This window comes from Drosophila grimshawi, unplaced genomic scaffold (assembly GCF_018153295.1).
Source record: "Drosophila grimshawi isolate 15287-2541.00 unplaced genomic scaffold, ASM1815329v1 contig_311, whole genome shotgun sequence".
NCBI lineage: Eukaryota > Metazoa > Arthropoda > Insecta > Diptera > Drosophilidae > Drosophila > Drosophila grimshawi.
The window spans coordinates 14,673,852-14,692,743 of NW_025063098.1; the positions used below are offsets into that span (position 1 = coordinate 14,673,852).

The 18,892-nt window shown below is 41.1% G+C and overlaps 4 protein-coding genes across 4 annotated transcripts; 1 reads left to right on the forward strand and 3 right to left on the reverse strand.

Moving 5' to 3' along the window:
• The first annotated feature begins 212 nt into the window (after positions 1–212).
• Positions 213–1,735, forward strand: LOC6567975 (26S proteasome non-ATPase regulatory subunit 13). The gene is made up of 4 exons (XM_001994207.2): positions 213–430; positions 495–608; positions 668–1,198; positions 1,260–1,735. The coding sequence occupies exons 1-4, from the start codon at positions 321–323 to the stop codon at positions 1,651–1,653; spliced, it is 1,149 nt and encodes a 382-aa protein (XP_001994243.1). The 5' UTR covers positions 213–320; the 3' UTR covers positions 1,654–1,735.
• A 104-nt stretch (positions 1,736–1,839) lies between these two features.
• On the reverse strand, positions 1,840–3,144 carry LOC6567974 (SUMO-activating enzyme subunit 1). Its single transcript, XM_001994206.2, has 3 exons — positions 2,955–3,144; positions 2,427–2,855; positions 1,840–2,363 (listed from the first exon to the last, which is right to left on the reverse strand). Exons 1-3 carry the CDS (start codon positions 3,059–3,061, stop codon positions 1,886–1,888), a joined length of 1,014 nt encoding a protein of 337 aa, XP_001994242.1. The 5' UTR covers positions 3,062–3,144; the 3' UTR covers positions 1,840–1,885.
• A 245-nt stretch (positions 3,145–3,389) lies between these two features.
• Positions 3,390–8,596, reverse strand: LOC6567973 (putative fatty acyl-CoA reductase CG5065). The gene is made up of 6 exons (XM_001994205.3): positions 8,520–8,596; positions 6,439–6,661; positions 4,882–5,276; positions 4,477–4,586; positions 3,924–4,380; positions 3,390–3,861 (listed from the first exon to the last, which is right to left on the reverse strand). Exons 2-6 carry the CDS (start codon positions 6,658–6,660, stop codon positions 3,444–3,446), a joined length of 1,602 nt encoding a protein of 533 aa, XP_001994241.1. The 5' UTR covers position 6,661; positions 8,520–8,596; the 3' UTR covers positions 3,390–3,443.
• Positions 8,597–11,333: 2,737 nt separating this feature from the next.
• LOC6567972 (bifunctional glutamate/proline--tRNA ligase) lies at positions 11,334–18,594 on the reverse strand. Its single transcript, XM_001994204.3, has 6 exons — positions 18,441–18,594; positions 17,375–18,283; positions 17,141–17,312; positions 15,471–16,542; positions 12,663–14,498; positions 11,334–12,598 (listed from the first exon to the last, which is right to left on the reverse strand). Exons 1-6 carry the CDS (start codon positions 18,481–18,483, stop codon positions 11,510–11,512), a joined length of 5,121 nt encoding a protein of 1,706 aa, XP_001994240.1. The 5' UTR covers positions 18,484–18,594; the 3' UTR covers positions 11,334–11,509.
• Between the last annotated feature and the right edge of the window lie 298 nt (positions 18,595–18,892).

The following is an 18,892-nucleotide window of genomic DNA, read 5'->3' on the forward strand; positions in this document are numbered from 1 at the left end:
TGCGGATTTCTGGCATGACACGCTGTTTGGTTTATAAACTAATTTTTCAAATAATACATTTTTCAAGTCTAGTGTGCATGAAACTGTTCACAGAATATTCAATAAAATAACTGAATGTCGTCAAATTGCATGTTTCGATAATTCACCATCATAAAATAATGTCATTCTCGCAGTGATCGATAGTGGCATTATATCGATATTTTAGGCGTCCCTAATTGTGATTTGCAATTTCATTCTGCCTAATTTCTACGTGCATACTTTTTATACAAAAATTAAATAACTATTATTCAGAATATAGATCAGCTACAAATATAGCAAAAATGTCGAATACGCAAGCGACAGTTACTGCTTACTTGGCGGCACAAAAGAAGACCACAAACAAAGATCTCGCCGCCGAATGGACTCTGATTGAAGAGCTCCACAACGAGAAGTAAGCATTTTCTGCGTCATGTGTTTTTATTATTATTTATTCAAATATTTTGTGGTTTTCACAGGTTGTGGAATGAGCTGACTATTAAGCTGGTGACATTTGTGCGCCATGAATCGCTGCAAGACGAGAGCGCTCTACTGCAGCTATATCAAAATTTTATCTCCACCTTCGAAACAAAGTAAATCGCAGCCGGTTCAATATTTAATATAATTCTAATAATATATACGAAACTTGCAGAATTAATCCATATGGTCTGATCCAAATACTTGAGGTGGTCGTGGACAACATTGCCGACAAAAAGGAGGCCATCGATTTTCTCGAGAAGATGAAGGATAAGGTGAAAATATGCGATGAAGCCGTGTGGTATCTGCAAGTCATGCAGGGCAATCTATATCTGAGCAATCTGAACGATCTGAATGCCACCAAGAAGATCATCGAGGAGTTGCGCGATGTTCTCGAGGAGGCTGGCAATGTGACGCCAGTGCATGGCAAATATTATATGCTCGCCTCGCAGTATTATCGCCGTGTGGGCAAGCACAGTGAATATTATCGATGTGGGCTGCAGTTCCTCGGCTGCTCGCTGGATGATTATCCGCGGGATCAGTGGGCGCAACAGGCATTCTTTCTGGGACTGGCCGCATTGCTGGGCGATGGCGTCTACAACATTGGTGAGCTGTTGGCCCATCCCATTTTGGAGTCGCTGCAAAACACAGAAAACGAATGGCTCGTCGAATTACTCAAGGCATTTAACATGGGCGACATCAACAAGTGAGTGCCTCTCAAGAAATTGAACTTGGTTTATATCTAATAACTTGTTATCTTTCTTCAGATTCAATGCCATGAAGAAGATTTGGTCGAAAATACCCGATTTGGCTGCCCAGGAGGTGAAGCTGCGCCAGAAGATATCCCTGCTCTGCCTCATGGAAATGACGTTCAAGCGCTCGGCCATCGAGCGTGCCATTTCTTTCGCGGATATCGCCAGCGAGACCAAGTTGCCGGCCAAAGAGGTCGAGTATCTGATCATGAAGGCGCTGGCCCTCGATCTGGTGCGCGGTGAGATTGATCAGGTCGCTGGCGTTGTTAACATGTCCTGGGTGCAGCCACGTGTGCTGAATCGCGCACAAATTGTTGGCATGGCCAGCACCCTGGACACTTGGATGGGAGCGATCACCAATATGGAAAAGCTTATGGAGAATCGCGCTGCTGAAATTCTCACAAATTGATAATATAAGTTCCCCCTTTAATTTCCATTTTGCATATGTGCTTTTTGTATTAAATCAACACATGTGCATGATGCAAACTTTATCGAGTTGGTTTTAATTTCGTATAAGGATTGAGTCAAAAATAAAGATTCAATTTGAAGGCATCGCTGAATCTCTTCCAGAGAATAGCAAGAAAACCATTTTAAATGAAATTATTCATAGAATTCGGCTTTATTCGAACAATTAAATTGACTTATCTGACGCCAATTGTTTCCACATAACCGATGCAGGTTTCTGGATTAAATATAAATAAATTACGATGGGGTGCCTCCATTTTGGTCACCACTTTGATAATCTCTTGGGCGACGACGCCGCCAACGACAGCCACAGCTGGCGAAATCTGGGCAAAAAGCAATTCCAGTGCCTCGTTGCTCAGTGACGAATTTGGCAGCACTTCATCACGGATTTTCTTCAGGAGCGTAATATCCGATTCCCTGGTCTTGTAGCTGGGATCACGCTTATGCTCGCTGCGGAAGACTTGGAGAATGCGCAACAACAGAATGCCAGGTCCATCGCGTTTCAACTTACGCGCATACTTGGGTGCAGTAATATCAAAGTCAATCCAATTTATGTAAGTTGGATACTCGACTTCGCACTGCCTTGGCGTGGAGATAGTTTCATATTTAACTTTCTCGTTTGGCTTCGAGATGCATTTGTGCTTGAAAACGTTCCTAAAATAAAAACGAGCAAATTCTATAATCTATATATATATTTATTTCTCCATCTATACTTACTCTACGTAGCTGTGCTTTTGAAGGCTGGCATAATGAAAACCAAACATGCCCCAAACATCGGTGGCATAGAACTTGATGCCCAACTCCTGGCAAATTGAGTCGATGCGCTGCAGTTCCTTGTTGCTCTCGCCGCTGATAACCACAACATTGAACTGTTTGAAGAAATCAGACGATTTCTCCTTCAATGGTTGCGTATCCGCAGATATATCGACCATGGGATTGAGGGCACGTGCCCGCGTCAGCGATGCCTCCGCTCGATTGCTGCCCAACGATTCACGCGCCGCCAGAAACTGTGAGCAGAAATCCTCTTCGGTGATCAGTTTGTCGTCGTGCAGTTTCACCATGTTCACGCCAGACAATATAATATTTTTCGTAATTTCCGCACCCAGTCCATTCAGGCCGGAAATTAGTATATTGGCCGTGCGCAGTCTAAACAAAAAACATAAAATCTTTTTTATGTCTTTCTTCCATTTAATACCCAAAACATACAACAAAAATGGAGGCTAGCCAGTTAACCGGCAAACATACCGTTTTTGCGACTCCAAGCCCCAAAGTCGAATCTGTCTATCATATAGTTCGTTTTCGGCTTCGGTGAGCTCCACGCCACTTACGTTGGTATCTTTGTCAACGTCCATTTTTATAAATTGGTGAAAACGTTGTAAATTGTCGCAAAAAAATTGAACGCCAAAAATGCTAGAGGTGTATAAAAACTATCGATGCCTTATTGAGTAGTCTTTTCGATAGTACAGTTGCACATGATTGTTCAATTTTGATGGTTTGTTATCGATAACTTGCGGTTTCCAACATCGGCGCGCATTTCAATTTATATATTTTTAATTCAAGCATTTTATGATTTCTTTGAAAATCGATTCAGTTTTGTTAATGTTTTGACTGTGATTATATAAAAGCATAATTTTTCTACAGACATTCATCTAAAGCTAAGTTTTAATCATAAACAACTTGTTTTTTTGAATTCAATTAATATTAAAGCGATTTATTGATATATTAACAATATAATTAAGCTTGTGCTGTTGTGTTTTGTTCATTATAAATACTATATAGTGATGATCGTATAAATGCATCACTTTTTTCCAGAAAACCATCCAAATGCGTCCACAAGAACCAAAATATCAGAGTGAAGAACAGAATCTTACTGACCAAGTCAAGGATATATTGACGGCGTAGAACCTTCCTTGCATGTGGTAATGTATCATCACTTTCACCTATAATATATCTGCGAACGCCAAGTATATAATTGCTAATGTAGAGCTCCCAGTTGACTTGGCTAACCGATGTGTCGAAAATGTCTTGATCTGTCCTATTCAGCTTGTTCCACATCTCCAGAAATCGTTCGGTCCTAAAGTCCCAGTCTTTTGTTGTATAGTACTGTAACAGCTTCAATCCCATCGAGACTTTACGCTGCACATTTACCAAGCTGAAATAAGAGCAGACAAACTTAACCTTAAATCGACATAAAACCCATAAGTCGTCACTTACAAGGGCTTCTGGCCGAAGACCAGCATCCAAAAATCTATAAAATAGGCAGGTAGATAGTGATAGAATATGACGCAAAATAGATGATGGTAATAGTTTTGCTTGATCGATCCACCCGGATACCAAAGGGCAAGACTAAGCGGGGCTATGTAGATGAATCGGCGACCCATCTCAATGCTCTCGCCCCAGGACATCAGTGTCTTGCTGGGGATGCACAGGTTGCAAAACTGAACGTTACTCTGTTTGTCTGTCGTCTGTGATTCGGCAGCGACCTTGCCACATTGATAGCCGCAGAGTATCATGCCATTTATGGCCTTGTCGACGGGGATCACTGTTGATTTATAATCCGGATTGCAGTGCATGGAACGTATGACGCCGCGTGCGGCGCCAACCATCAGACCGGTTGGCCCATTAACGCCCTCGATCCATCCTGGCAGCGGCTCGCTTATGGCTGCCGTCACTGCACAAAAAAAAAACAAAAAGGGTGTTACCAACAACGTAACCACAACTGCAGCAACCAGTTTATACTGGCACAGGGGTGGGGGGACCTACATACCAATGGAAGGCCTTGTGACGATTACAGGCAGCTTTCTGGTATATCTGCAAATTAGATCTTCTGAGAGTGCCTTGCTGTAAGCATACGTGTTGGGCAAGCCATTGAGCAATCTGTAAAATACAAATACATACATTTAATCAGACACTCAAAAAAATAATAGGAATAAAAAAAAATTGTATTCTAAATACAAGAAAAATTCTAAAAATGTCTTAATTTTAGAAAAATATACTTTGAAATTTCCAAAAAAAAAGAAACCCAGTGTTTTTTTGGAAAATATTTTCTGAATAATTGAGATGAGTTACCCTTGGAGCCCAAAGTATAGAGAATTTTTTTCTGGGTGCATATATATATATATATATATATACAAATATATATATTTGCAGATGACTCTCAAATCGTACATACTTGGGAGTTATTTCCGCCAGAGCAGCATCATCCATCGTTTCGACCATTTCGATTATATCGAAGGGATTCTGTGGCGCTGGATAGGCGCGTTCCTCCACGGAACCCTCGTTGCACTGACAGAATGATGTGGACACATGGACCAGAGCCTGCAATTGGCTCATTTTCTCGGCAAGTTGAAGTACCTTTAAGGTGCCAACGACATTCATGTTGACCATCGGTCGCAGTGGCTGATCGAAGCGCACATTTGCCGCACAGTGGAACACAATCTGCACATTGTTGGCCAATGTGTTGATGTCATTGGCGCTCAGGCCAAGGTTCGGCTCGAGCACATCGCCTTTAATAACGCGCACCTTATTTACGATGTCGGGATGCTTCTCAAAGAGTTTGTTAAAAATCTGCAAGAGTTAACAGGGAAAATGAAGGCGGTCATTAATTAAGCCGACTCATGTTAAGCCAAGCCGACCGTCCAAGCGATTTAGTCAAGTTGTCAAGTACGCGTTGATGTTTGGAGTTGGAGTTGAAGTCCGAGTTGGAGTTGGAGTAGCTGCCAAGAATCGGCTAGCCTAATGCGCCATGTTGGTCTTTACTGTGCACTGTACAAATATTAATAGTCATTGTAATTTTTTGGATTTTTTCGTCACCGATAATGATTACCTTGACTTATAAATGCTGCACATATATCGTACATAGTACACACAGTGGTTTTGTCTTTATTTGTTGTGTCTTTGGGTGTGTTTTACTGTTTAATGGATTGTTGCATTCATTTTTGGCTACTTTGTGTTACGCTAATTTCGTGTAATTTACGTCAAAGTTAAATGGAGGACAACTTGAAAAAAGTTAAATTAAATAAATAACCAAGTGATTACCAGGTCTATTAAAAACAGAACTATATATTTTCAACCAGTTAGTAAGGTTATAATAATAAGCGTTCACACCAAATGTAATTCATTTTTTCATTGCTACACGGATTTTGTAATATTGTTACGGATATGTGCAAAGCAAGTTTCGAGTTTATCTTGCGTTTCACCATGATTATTTGGAATAGCCTCACAGCAAATGATAATTATTACCTATTAAACCAACTAATTAATTAGTATGTACTAACGTTTCCGCTAGAATGGCGATTAGCCGGAAAACGATTGCATTCGAAAATTACTCATTCGTGATCCAATGTTTATAGAGACACATACCAGAAGTAATTTACCATCAAGCCACCTGTATCATTTACAACTAAGGTGTATGTAAATGTATGTGGAATATCAGATGGAAGGGCAGACGGCGAGACAGTTAATGGCTCTGGTAAGTACAATTTAGTCATGTGCAAATTAATCGTTGGTAATTTTTTAAATGTTTCTACTACGTATTATATGAATTTAATTTTAATTACAAGAATAAAATGTTTTGTAATTTGAGAATGATCATTAATTGTTCAATCAATCTTGAAGCATACTTATCTAAATGCTTAAGAGACATTAAAGGTTGTGTTTTCCATTTAATTGATGCCACTGAATTATGCATGCAGAAGCGTTTTAACATTTAATTGGTATTTAAACTTACGACACATTTGAAGTACTGCTCCTTCCGCACAGTTGGCTCAACGCCCTTCTTTGTCCGAATTAATAGATAGATGGCATTTAGATCAGCACAGCTCCGTAGCAATTTCTCGACGAGCACTTTGCCCATGAATCCAGTGGCGCCCGTTATCAATATCGTTTTGCCGGCATAATAATTGGCGATTTCTGATACGCCAGCATCGGCGTCATTATTCAGTATATCCATGCTGCAATAGACACATATACAAACATATATATATATATATATAAATACTTTATTAGATCTTGCTAAAATGCACAAGTTTAGATTACAAACAAACTGACTTTATTGTTGCTGCAAATTAAGATCTAATGTGAGGCCCACTTGTAGTTTGTTTGCTCAACCCACTTACTCTACAAATATTCTATTTCAATGTCAGCTTTTACGAAATAAATATTTTAACCACAGCAACAACAACAAAGTCAGCTGTCAGTGTGGTTGTTGTTTGGTTGACTAGATGTAATTGGCGTGAAGGGATTTCTTGAGTTTGTTTACTCTTTTGTTTCCCATCATGAGCTGCAAGCGCCGCCGTACTTTAAATTTTTTTTCTTAAGTAAACAACGTCAAGTTTAAAGACCTCTGTTAACAGGCACCTCATTTGTTTGTTTTTATTTATGTGTGTCTCACATCTTAATAAGTGAGTCAGTGGTTTACCAGATGTGAGTATTTTTAATGAAAGTAAGCATAGCTTTTTTAGATATCTAATAATTGTGTGCAAAAACTGGCAATTGCTACTGTAAATGTAACATAACACGGCAATAAACCTAATTTTTTTATTTTATTGCTGCAAATAATAATTACGTATACGACGGGTTGCCACCTTACGTATACATTACGACTGCAAGTGAAAAATTATTACTTCCTCCGCTTTAAACTTTATTGTTAGTAAACAGAAAAGTAAGTAAGGCAATAATAATAAAAAAGGTTCTATAAAATTTGTTACGCCCTGTGTGAGCCAGGCCCCTTTTTATACCCTATCAGAGGCTGTTATAATTTTTTTGTTAGGTGTGTCAGGGAAAAGTCTCCTTCCAAACCCATTAAGTATATACAATGTGAAGAAAAAACCTCTAAGACAAGAGTCTACGAACAAATTGTATATGTTTGAATGTATTTCAAATTCCTTACGAAGTTAATCACCAAGCAGTCAGCACTGCAATTATTTCTTAAAAAATCTGAGCGCTCTCCAGGAATTGACTGATTAGTGATATAACTCACACACACACACACACACACATGCCACACCGTGTTGCTGATGTTGCAATGTCCAAAAATTAATGTAAATGTCAAGTATTGCAAATTGATTCATTGCAAAACAAAAGACTTGGAGCACAAACTTTATTGCCTTGCAGTCTATGCAATTTTGTATCATCTATAATATTTGCCATTTTTATTATAGCCTGTTGTTTGTCATATTGCGCCTTAAGATGTTTGTGCACAAAGCGTACACATACACAACCACACACACACACTCACACACACACACACACACACACACAGATTATGTGGCAGGCAAATGGGCTTTTGGGGCAAATGGGCAACAAAGCTTCTCACGGCAGTGGCTTTGGGTCAGATCCACACTGCAAATGGGTATTCACGTAATCTTTACAAATTCAAACAGCCGCCAGTCGGACACGCAAATTGAGACACTTACACAGTTTATTTTTAAGTGTTTTTTTTCTTCTATTTTTTTTTTTTGTTGGTTTTGTTTTGCATTGTGTGAGTGTGTTTTTTTTTATATTTTATACTTGGTTTGCAATTGTTTTTTTCTTTGTTGTGCGCTGTAAATTGTTAAGTTCAACAGCAGCGTTTTTGGTATTTAATGCATTAGACTGCCACAATGACACAGTTCACATTAGTGTTAGATACACGAAATGTGCGTAAGGACTTCAATCCGTTGCCATTTAGCGCCTAATTAGCGCATGCTTAACAACTACAGGAATTTTTTCTCGGCTTGTTTTTCTGTCTATTGTTTACTTCAGTGATTAACGCCACGCTTAAGCACATTGACTGATTTTTGTCAAACTGGACTTGAAACTAAAACTCACTTTTAAAGCTTCTCAAAAAGATGTTGTAATTGTTGTTGTTGTTGTTTTTGTTGTTTTGTTTTTTAATCTTTAACTCGGTAGTGCTAAAAAATGTGTCGAATTGAATCTGTTGAATACTCAGCAGCGACTGAATTCAAAGCTGGCAATTGGCTTGAAGTTATACTCGTCGCACACACACATGTGTGTATGCACTCACACACACTCACACACACTCACACACACTCACACACACACACACGAGCAAACATGATTTGCAGCTCATGCGCAGCACACTTAAGCAGGTGTGTGTGTGTGTGTGTATTGGTGTTTCTATGTGTGGGATTTGTATAGTTATTTTCCAGACTGGACACTGTTTTCCGGGTGGTCCCAAAACTGCATCATACGCTTTTCAAAATAAATTGATCAACTATACTTGCAATGCATTTAATAAACCCAATTAAGGCCGCTTGAGAATGCCTACATGTAAATGCATTTTGTGCCATTCAGCCACTTGGCCAACAACAACAATAATATCGACAACAAAAAAGTATCCCAGAAAAAGGACAGGCAAACAGCACATTTGCCAAGGCCAGCCAGTTGAGTCGGACTTGATGCGACTCCAAAAGTGCATGTCATCCAACCTCAAGATTAAAAACCATATACTATACGAGCCGCATACATATTTACATCTATATATGTATATTCTCACACACAACTGCAGTTTATGCATTTAGGAATATATATATTTATTTTTTTGGAACCTGCTTCGATAATAATATAGAAAAGAAAAAAGTTGTGCGACTGGTTACTGAGCCTGTCCGGGGAGAAACCGCAATCAGGCACTAGATATACACAAATACACACGTTTTGGCTTGCAGTCCAGTCCCGACCAGTCCAGTCAGGATGTTGCTCTTTAAAGGTCTTTCGCAACCGCAAAGCCAAAATCGTCCCAGCAGCACTGAGTATGTTGACGACCTTGGCAAGGGTGCATGTTTGTATTTGTATTTTCACTGGTTATTGGCCCGTAATAATAACAGACCGTCTCTTTTATGACGATGATATAATTTGAACGTGAGGCTAATAAAACTCTAAGTGGTTCTGTAAATTTATGAAATATGCCGGGCGTATCAATAAACTTTTCATCAGCTACAAAATAATTATATGTAAATATTGTGGATTTTGTTATTTTTAGTTAACTGACTGACAAGTGTGAATCACAATAGAATTTGAGTCGTGTATTATTTTGTGGTTATTCCAAAATTAATTTTGCAATAATTTATAGCTGTTAATCATTCAAAATTGCAAATTTTAGCTACACGCCTATCTCAATCTTAAGCATATAGTTGCAGTTTTTAAAGACATTAATTACACATGTGTGGAAATCTAGCAAAGTCTTTCAGTTAATAGACAAATTAATTGTTTGACCTAAAAGTCAATCAGCGTTTACATTGGACTCACTAAACAAATTTTAATAATATTGATTTGGGTAATTGACCTTTAGATTCTGTAAACAATGTCAGTTGTAATTTAAAATATGCATTCAAACGAATGTTTGAACATTTAGTTATTTATACAATAAAACTATAATTCCATTCAACAAACAAATCAGGTGACTGCTTAATGCTAACATGATCTGTACCTTTGACAAATATGTGCCTTTGAATGCTTTAAAGCTTTTCTGGTATCAAGAATCAAGTGGCATTTACATCGACTTACGCACAAGAAAACGGCTTTTTAATTAGGTGTGGAAGTCACACACCTTCCACTTATTTAATAGTTTTCCCCTAACGACAAGTCTATTTGCCTGTATTCCATCTAATTGAATATTCATTACATTGATTCAAACGGGTTCTCTCGGCTCACAATATGGATTTGTATCGGAACTGCATTTACTAGATAAGCATAATAAAAAGCTGCTTGTATTCAATTATTTTGTTGTGGCGATGTTTGATACTATTTTTATTGAGTAAAACGAGTGCTTGTCACAATATTACATTGTATATGCCAAAAAATAAATAAATAATTACCCTTAATCCATATTGAGTATATAGAAATGTAGTAATTATTTATGTATATAGTATATATTCAGAAATTTGAATCAATATGCATATGATTAAACAGAGATATTTTCTATGATTGATTGGGTGCTGGGTATCTTTAAGTCGGGAAAGCCCCTCCTCTTTCTCTCACTCAATGTTGAACAGAAATTTTCCAACAGGATGTCGCATTCTGAGTAAGAGTTTTGCTTTTATACATTTTTAATCTGCCAATTCATAAGCTTCATTGAGTACTTTTTCTACTCAGTCAGTGAATGCATTGAATTAAGTACGTCAGTTGGCAGCTGGCAAGCCCGAGAACAAGATTGTAGTTTTAACGCTGTAATTGCCGATTTAATAAAGATACAAAAAGTACTAATTCGATTTTAAATGCTTTTAAAATAGAAATAAAATGCAATAAAATATTATCGTTTTGTTTTTGATGCTTATTTTAAAAACAAATTGTTCGATACAAAGAAATGAAGTATAAATTATATTCGCATAGGTGTCATTTAAATTACTGAACTAGACTGGATTTTGATGGAAGCTTACATTTTGTCAAAATGTCACAACTGAAATTAGAATAAAATTAAAATTAAAAAAACAGGTAAGTAAAGCAGGCGTAGTAAAAACAGGTAAACCAATAAACAATCAATTGCTAAAACGCTCTACTTAACTGCAACTTGAGCTTGTATATGTAAATATGCATATAGAAAGCCAGTTCCAATTTGAAAAAATGTCAAGGTTTCGATCTTTTTGGGGGTAATAAACCCGCCAATGTGTGCAATATATATAAACACCGCATTGTAAAGATGACAAGATTTTTAATTTTATATATTTTTTAAAACCAAAACAAACAAATTCGTTTTCGATTATAATCGTGTGTCGCATCGAAATCAATTCAAGTCATATGTTTAACAACTAATTATTGAATCAAATTGCAAAAGGGTTATTCAGAATCAGGTTGTAATCGGCTTAGTAGCTGCGTCCAAACAGCGTGTAGAACTTGGGCTTTTTGCTGCACTTGGGATGGATGCACTTGTCGTTGTCAGCTATCTGCGCTGGTTGATCGAAGGGTGTGCAGAGGGATTTGGCGCCCATGGCTGGTGCACCCTCTTCGGCCTCTTCGCCACGTGAGCTGTCCGCTTTGATTTGATCCTCGCAAGCGATGTCGCCGCAGAACGGCGATAGCAGCATATTCTTCTGCTCGAGCATATCGCAGAATTCGGACCAGGTCTTGACGAGCTTCGTGTGAGTGCTTAGATCCAGTTGCGCCTTGGCCAGCATACTCTGATGAATGGTCTCGAGCAACGCTGGTATCTTCTTCTCCACATCGTCCAACGCAATGGTCATTTTCTCACCGGTATCACGACGCACCGCGACAATTTGCTTCGCTTGCATATCCTTGGGACCCAGCTCAATGCGTATTGGTACGCCCTTCAGTTCCCAGTGATTGAACTTCCAGCCCGGGGAGTAGTTGTCACGGTAATCGCCCTCACAGCGAACACCGGCTCGGCTCAAATTCTTCACGATCTCCTTGCAGGCGCCGAGCAGCTGGGCACGCTCCTCGTCCTTGGTGTTGACGGTAATGCCGCAGGGCACAACGATTGCCTGCGTGCAGGCCACATGCGGCGGCAGCACTAATCCCTGATTATCCGCATGCACCATGATCATGACACCGATGGTGCGTGTGGTAATGCCCCATGAGTTCTGGTAAACAAACTGTTTCTGCTGCGTCTCCGGGTCTTCGTACACAATATCGAACATCTTGGAGAAATTCTGGCCCAAATGATGACTGGTCGCACCCTGGATGGCCCGGCCGGACGCTGAAATGAATGCCTCCACCGTGGTCGTATAGTTGCCGCCAGCAAATTTCTCCTTCTCGGTCTTGCGGCCCTTGACCACGGGTATGGCCAGCAGATCCGTGTAGACCTGCGCATACAGTTCCAACATTTCGAGTACTTCCGCTTCGGCTTCCGATTTGTTGGCGAATGCCGAGTGACCCTCCTGCCAGAGGAACTCACGAGTGCGCAGGAACGGTTGCGGATGCTTGAATTCCCAGCGCTATAAAAAGCAAACAAACAAGGATCAATTTGGTTTTTTTTGGGTTATCATTTTCTGTACGCACCACAACATTGTTCCACTGATTCAGGCGGATGGGCAAATCTCTGTAGGATTGCACCCACTTGGCGTAGGCCGGATACATGCCCGTTTCGGAGGTGGGACGTATAGCAATTGGTTCCGCCAAATCGGATTCACCTGATTTGGTTACCCACGCGACTTCTGGCGAAAAGTCAGCAATATGGGATTTCTCACGCTCGAGCGCCGCCTTTGAAACAAAGATTGGGAAATAGCATTCCTTGACGCCACTGCGCGTAATCTCGGCATCGAACCAGTTCCTGATCGACTTCCAGATGGCATAGGACCAGGGACGCAATATATAACAGCCGGATACATCGTAGTATTCAATCAGTTCGCCTTTGGTCAACACTTGCGAATACCACTCGGGCAGATTGTCCTCCTTGCTGGCCTCCAGACCCAATCTGGTTTGTTTCTTAACGCCAGACGAGGCATCCGGTTTAGCTGCTGCTGCCGATTCCTTCTTAGCCGGCTTCGGCTGTGGCTCTTTGGGTGCCTTCTTGACAGCACCGCCGCCGCCGCCGCCGCCACGACCAGCGACGGGAAAATCTGTGCCGGTTACCTCCTTGTATTTGGCCTTGAGTGCCAACAACTTGCTGACCTCCGCATCGATGATCTCCTTCGCGGCTTTGCTGCTTTTGGCGGCACGCACCTTCTCGCCCTGAGCATTAATGTCCAGCGTCAGCTGCTCATTGCCTGCTGGCGGTGCCATCTCCTCCTTGACTTCGGCCTTGGCGTCCGGTGTCCAATCCTTGCCACTTAGCTTCTTGTACTCTGCTTTCAGGGCTAAAAGTGTTTTCACTTCAGGATCGATAGATGCCTTGGCTGCTTTTGCCGACTTTAGTTGACGTATTTTATCGCCCTGGCTTTGGATTTTGGCCAAAACGTCGTCAGTGTTAGGTTGCTCAGCGGTTAGGTCAATGGTAGCAGTTACAACCGCAGTGGGTGCCACTGTGCCCGGTTTCCACTCCTGACCAGTCAGGCTCTTGTAGTCCGTTTTTAGTGCCAAAAGCACCTTCACTTCGGCATCGACCAGCGATTTCTCCGCTTTTGTTGACTTTAGCTCGCGTATCTTGTCGCCCTGTTGCGTGATCTTGCCCAGCAAAGTGGCCACAGCACTGGCAGCTGCCGGTTCCGGTGACTTTTCCTGCTTGACTTTGAAAGCAGCAGCAGCAACAGCCGATGGCGCTGTGGTGCCTGGTTTCCAGTCAGTGCCCGTGAGCTGTTTGTAGTCGGCTTTCAGTTTGAGCAGCGTTTTGACGGCCGCATCAATGCTTGGCTTGTCCGCCTTAGCTGATTTGAGCTCACGCACTTTATCACCCTGGGCAGCTATTTGGGTTAGCAGACCGGCAACGTCTGCGGAACTAACATCAGCAGCAGCATTAGGTACAGCTGGAGCTGAAGCTGGAGCAGTACCTGGCTTCCAGTCCTGTCCAGTTAGCGTCTTGTACTGAGCCTTCAGTTGTAGCAGATGCTTAACAGCTGCATCGATGTCGGGCTTCGGTGCCTTTTTACCCTTCAACTCGCGCACTAAATCGCCCTGCTTCACAATGCTGGCGTTTATATCAGTTGCGTCGTTGGCTGTAACCGGGGCAGCTGCGGCAGTTGCAGTTGCTAGTGGCGGTTGGCCTGGCTTCCAATCCTGACCACTGGCTGCCTTGTAGTCCGCCTTGAGGCTTAGCAATTTCTTGACGGCAACGTCAATTTGATCTTTGGCTGCCTTTTTGGCTTTCAGCTCACGCACTAAATCGCCCTGTTGGCCAATTTGTTTGTCCAATTCGGCGGCTTTGCTCGTTGCTGCGTTGGCAGTTTTGTTGCTGGCGGCCTGCAAATAGTGTGAACAATTAGTTAATGGCTCAAAATCAATGCAAATAAAGAACGTTTTTAACTATTCTTTTATTAATTTATTTATATTTTTATTTTTTTGAATACGTGTCAGCAGCGAACACAAAAAGTACTTTTCACCAACAAACCAATGTTTGCTTCTTCTTCTTGCACGCTCAGCAAAGGTATGGCAGAAAGAAGAAGAAAAGTGAAGTAACAAAACCGATCGTAAGCAAAGTCTATAACTGGTTTTTGCCCTTATCTTGTACCGTTAGAGCTGCGAAGCTTTGACAAACCGGTGACTGCGTTTTTGGTGACTGGCAAATTAAAGCGTGATTTATATTATGGGTTAATAATACTGAAAAATATTTATATACCCTTTCTATGGTAAATTTAATATTGATCTTGAAATATTTACTTGGATATTTTACGCTTTAGAACTGTGCTTTCTGTACGATTCTCAGGAATTCAAGTCTGGATTATATATTTTTACATACCAAAAATCCTCTGATATTGTTCTTGAAATAAATACAAAGATAATAAATATTTTTCTTTTCTATGCAATTCTAATCAATTCAAGTCCATCCCATATATTTTGATATGAATTTTGTAGTAATTTGTAAAAATAATAGTGATATTCCTAAGACTAAATATTCTGAAAAATATTCGAATATACTTGTAAATCTGATATTTATCTTGAATTGAATAAATATTCAGATATTAAACGCTTTTGATCTGTACAAATCAAATCAAGTCTGGCTTATATGTTTTAAAAATAATTGTGATATTCACAAGATGCCTTCTTTTATTCTCCATTTGTAGGTCAACCTTACTCTCAGTCTTTCTCCGGCATATTCCTAAGCTTACTCACCCCTCTTAATCGCACTCCATTTCTCCTTATTTTTAATATACCCTTTCTATGTTTCCGAGGATTGTTTCTGATACACAAAAAGTAACGTTTTGCTTTACTTACATTTGTTTTAGCAACCGGTGCTGGGGCCGCATTGATCTTGAGGCCCGAGGAGGGCATGTCCTTGGTATGGCCATCGGGTATGGAGAAGAGTATGATGGGCGAGATGACATTTGTGTAGGGGCTGGCCGGGGCATAGGCATTGTCCACCTTGAAGAAGCCGCGACGCTGCAGCTGAATGATGTCGCCTTTCTTGCACTTCTTCAACTCGGGATCGCCGAGCATTTGGACCTCGTCGCGTGTCTTGTGGCCAATGTACTGCTTGAAGTCCTCGTCCTTGCCGAGCACCGCTTTGCTGATGATATTATCGAAGTAAACACAAAATGTGGGCGGATAGGCGCTGGCATCATCTTCGACGGCCAGCCAGGTTAGTTTCAGTGTCTTCTTGAAGTCCTTGTTCTCCAAGTTGAGTGCTGCATCTACAGATGTAATTGTGCCGCTGGCATCCTTGTTCACTTTCTTGACGAGCAGATTACCCCAGTTGATAAAGGTGGCATTTTCGCCCTCTTTGAGCGCCTCAGCATCCACGTAGTCAATGAAGATGCGCGGACCCATTGTTACCGTTTTGGTGCCCAGTTTCTCGTCCTTGGGATGGACGGGCACCTGCATCTTCTCGAGCTTCGCACCTGCCACATTCACAATCACACGCTTGTCGTGCTCCAGTGCCGTATAACGCGGGGCAATGGGATCAATCACCTTCTTATTAAACGCCCAGATCTTGTCCCAGTTCATGAACACCACCGATTTACTGCTGCCCTGCGCAATGATGAACTCCCTGAGGCCCTCGACGGTCATGCCACGCCTGATGATGCCGCGCACAGTAGGAAATCGTGGATCATCCCAGCCATCCACCAGACCCGAGTCCACAAACCATGTTAGTTTCCGTTTCGACAGCACCGTATTCGTCATATTCAGGCGACTATATTCCCAGATGTAAGGTTTGCGCAGCTTCAGTGCATCAATAAACCAATAGAACTGATCATCACGATCGTGATACTCCATGGTGCGTAGCGTGTGCGTCACATTCTCAATGGCATCCACAATGGGGCAGGCAAAGTCGTACGTGGGATACACCCTAAACATATGAAACAGTTCTCATTAGCAAGGAACACAATTTTAAATATTTCATTTATTTCTACTACTAAGAAAATATAACTTAATTTATACTCTGCTGTATTGACAGCTAATCTAAATTGTGAAAATAAGGAAGGAAAATTGAATACAAAATTAAAAAATTGTAAAATGCATCAAAATTTTATTATTGAGATCATTTAAGTTGGCATATTCTAAATGAAATGATCAAAATTAGGAAAATGGGATCAAAATTTAATAAAAAGTGAAAAATTGTATTAATCTCGCAGGAAATGAAGTCTCCACATTTAAAGCCAGCTAGGCAAAAGATAAACTGTATACAAATATCTTTTATCTAGCAATTCGTTAGAGAAAATCTAAGATTTTTCTACACGCACAGGAATACCACAGCGCCGTAGACCTTTGTAGCTAGTATGCTAATCTAATCTATTTATTTAAATACATTTAATTAATTAAACAAAATGAAAATCACTGACTTTTACTAAACTGACTGATCAAGCATCTTGATTTGTAATATATAAATATATAATATATTTTGATAACAAATTAAGAAGCTGGATCTGGTTTTTGTTTAGACTCACTTGTATTTGGTGCCTGTGCGCGGATGTGGCTCGTTTTTGCAGCGATAGATTGTTGGATCACGCATGCAGCCATTGGGCGAGGACATGTCAATCTTGGCGCGGACACAGCACTTTTGGCCAGCCGCAGATCCCTGCAGCATCTCTTGCCACAGCGACAGATTCTTCTCAACAGCTGGGAATGAGGAGACATGAGATTGACATAGGTTATATTAAGAATTTCAAGAATAAACATACAATTTGAACGATTTTCGGATGCAACGCGCTGTTCGCGTTCCAACTTCATTTGCTCGGGCGGCGTGTCGTCCACATAGGCAGTGCCCTCTTTGAGCATTTGCACGCAGTAGTCAAGCATGAGATCAAAATAGTTGGAGGTGTGTGTGAACACATCTGGTTTGATTTGCAGCATCTCCAAGTCGCCCAGGATGACATTTTCAAATTCGACCGTCTCTTTGGCCGGATTGGTGTCGTCGAAACGCATGATCAGCTTGCCCTGGAAGGCCAGCGCATAGTATTGATTGAGCAGCGCCGCCTTGGCGTGCCCAATGTGCAGATAACCAGATGCCTCGGGCGGGAAACGCACCACAACTTTGCCCATCTCAGCGCCCGGCAGCTCAACAAATTTACCCTCTTGCTTGCGCTCGCCACTTGACTTTGGCGCCGGCTCAGTGTTGATGCTGCGCTTGACACGCGCCTCCTCCGGCAGTGATTGCAACACCTTCTGGATCAAGGGCTGGGCGTTAATCAGATCGTACCAGCGCTGCACATGCTGCGGAATGCCTTTGGCGGCGAGTAGCTCGTACCGGGAGTGCATCTCATTGAACAGCGCAAAATCGGCAATAGTCAGTTTATTGGCCACCAGATATGTGACCGGCGCAATGGACTTGTCCAGGAATGACATCGCCCAGGAGATGTCATCCTCGCAGGTCAGCGAGAACGATAGCCAATGATCGATCTGTGTCCGCTCGATGGCAGTCTCGCCATACAGCTGATAATCGGGTGCAGCACGTGCCAGCGCCCGCAACACATCATTGTTCGAGTGACAAACGAGGATGCGATTGTCGGGAAACTGCAGCGAAGTCTCCTTGCTCCAAATGATTTCCACGGGCACCGTTGCCTTAATCAAATGCGCCGTTGCCAAACCGCCTGTAGAAGTGTATTTATATTATTCATTGAAAACTGATGCAATATTTAGATAAACGGTGTACATAAATAGATAAATAAAAATAAAAGGCAGGCCGCAATGATTTCGCCATAACCTCACAATATTGCAAGCATATTTATTCACTTGACAAAGACTTACTTATGGGTGGATTGTTAACGTTCGCCTTTAGCTTAATGGTCATTTTGCCTGTATGTTGATTCGTTCGCAAACTAAACGCAAATTATGAAATTGCACGCCTTAAATACAACAGCTGCGCAAACGGCAATCTGCCAACGTCGCTTTTATTTTGATCAAAGAGGAACTAAATGAACTAAAAGAACGTTTCATTTGTTTGCCACAAGAATGAACCACTAAGCAGCACTGCTGATATTCCCGCTGTTCATATGTGTTATATTATGTACTAATAACACAATAAATTATTTGTATTTTATAGTGGAAAGTCTAGCAAATAATAATTTTGTTTTGTGTTGGAGCAGGGGAACTAGCAAATTGAAATAATTTGTAACTAAATTTTTTAAACATTCTCACTTTGAAATCGATAACACACTAAATCTCTTAACCATTCTCACCTGCCTGGACCTACAGCTGAT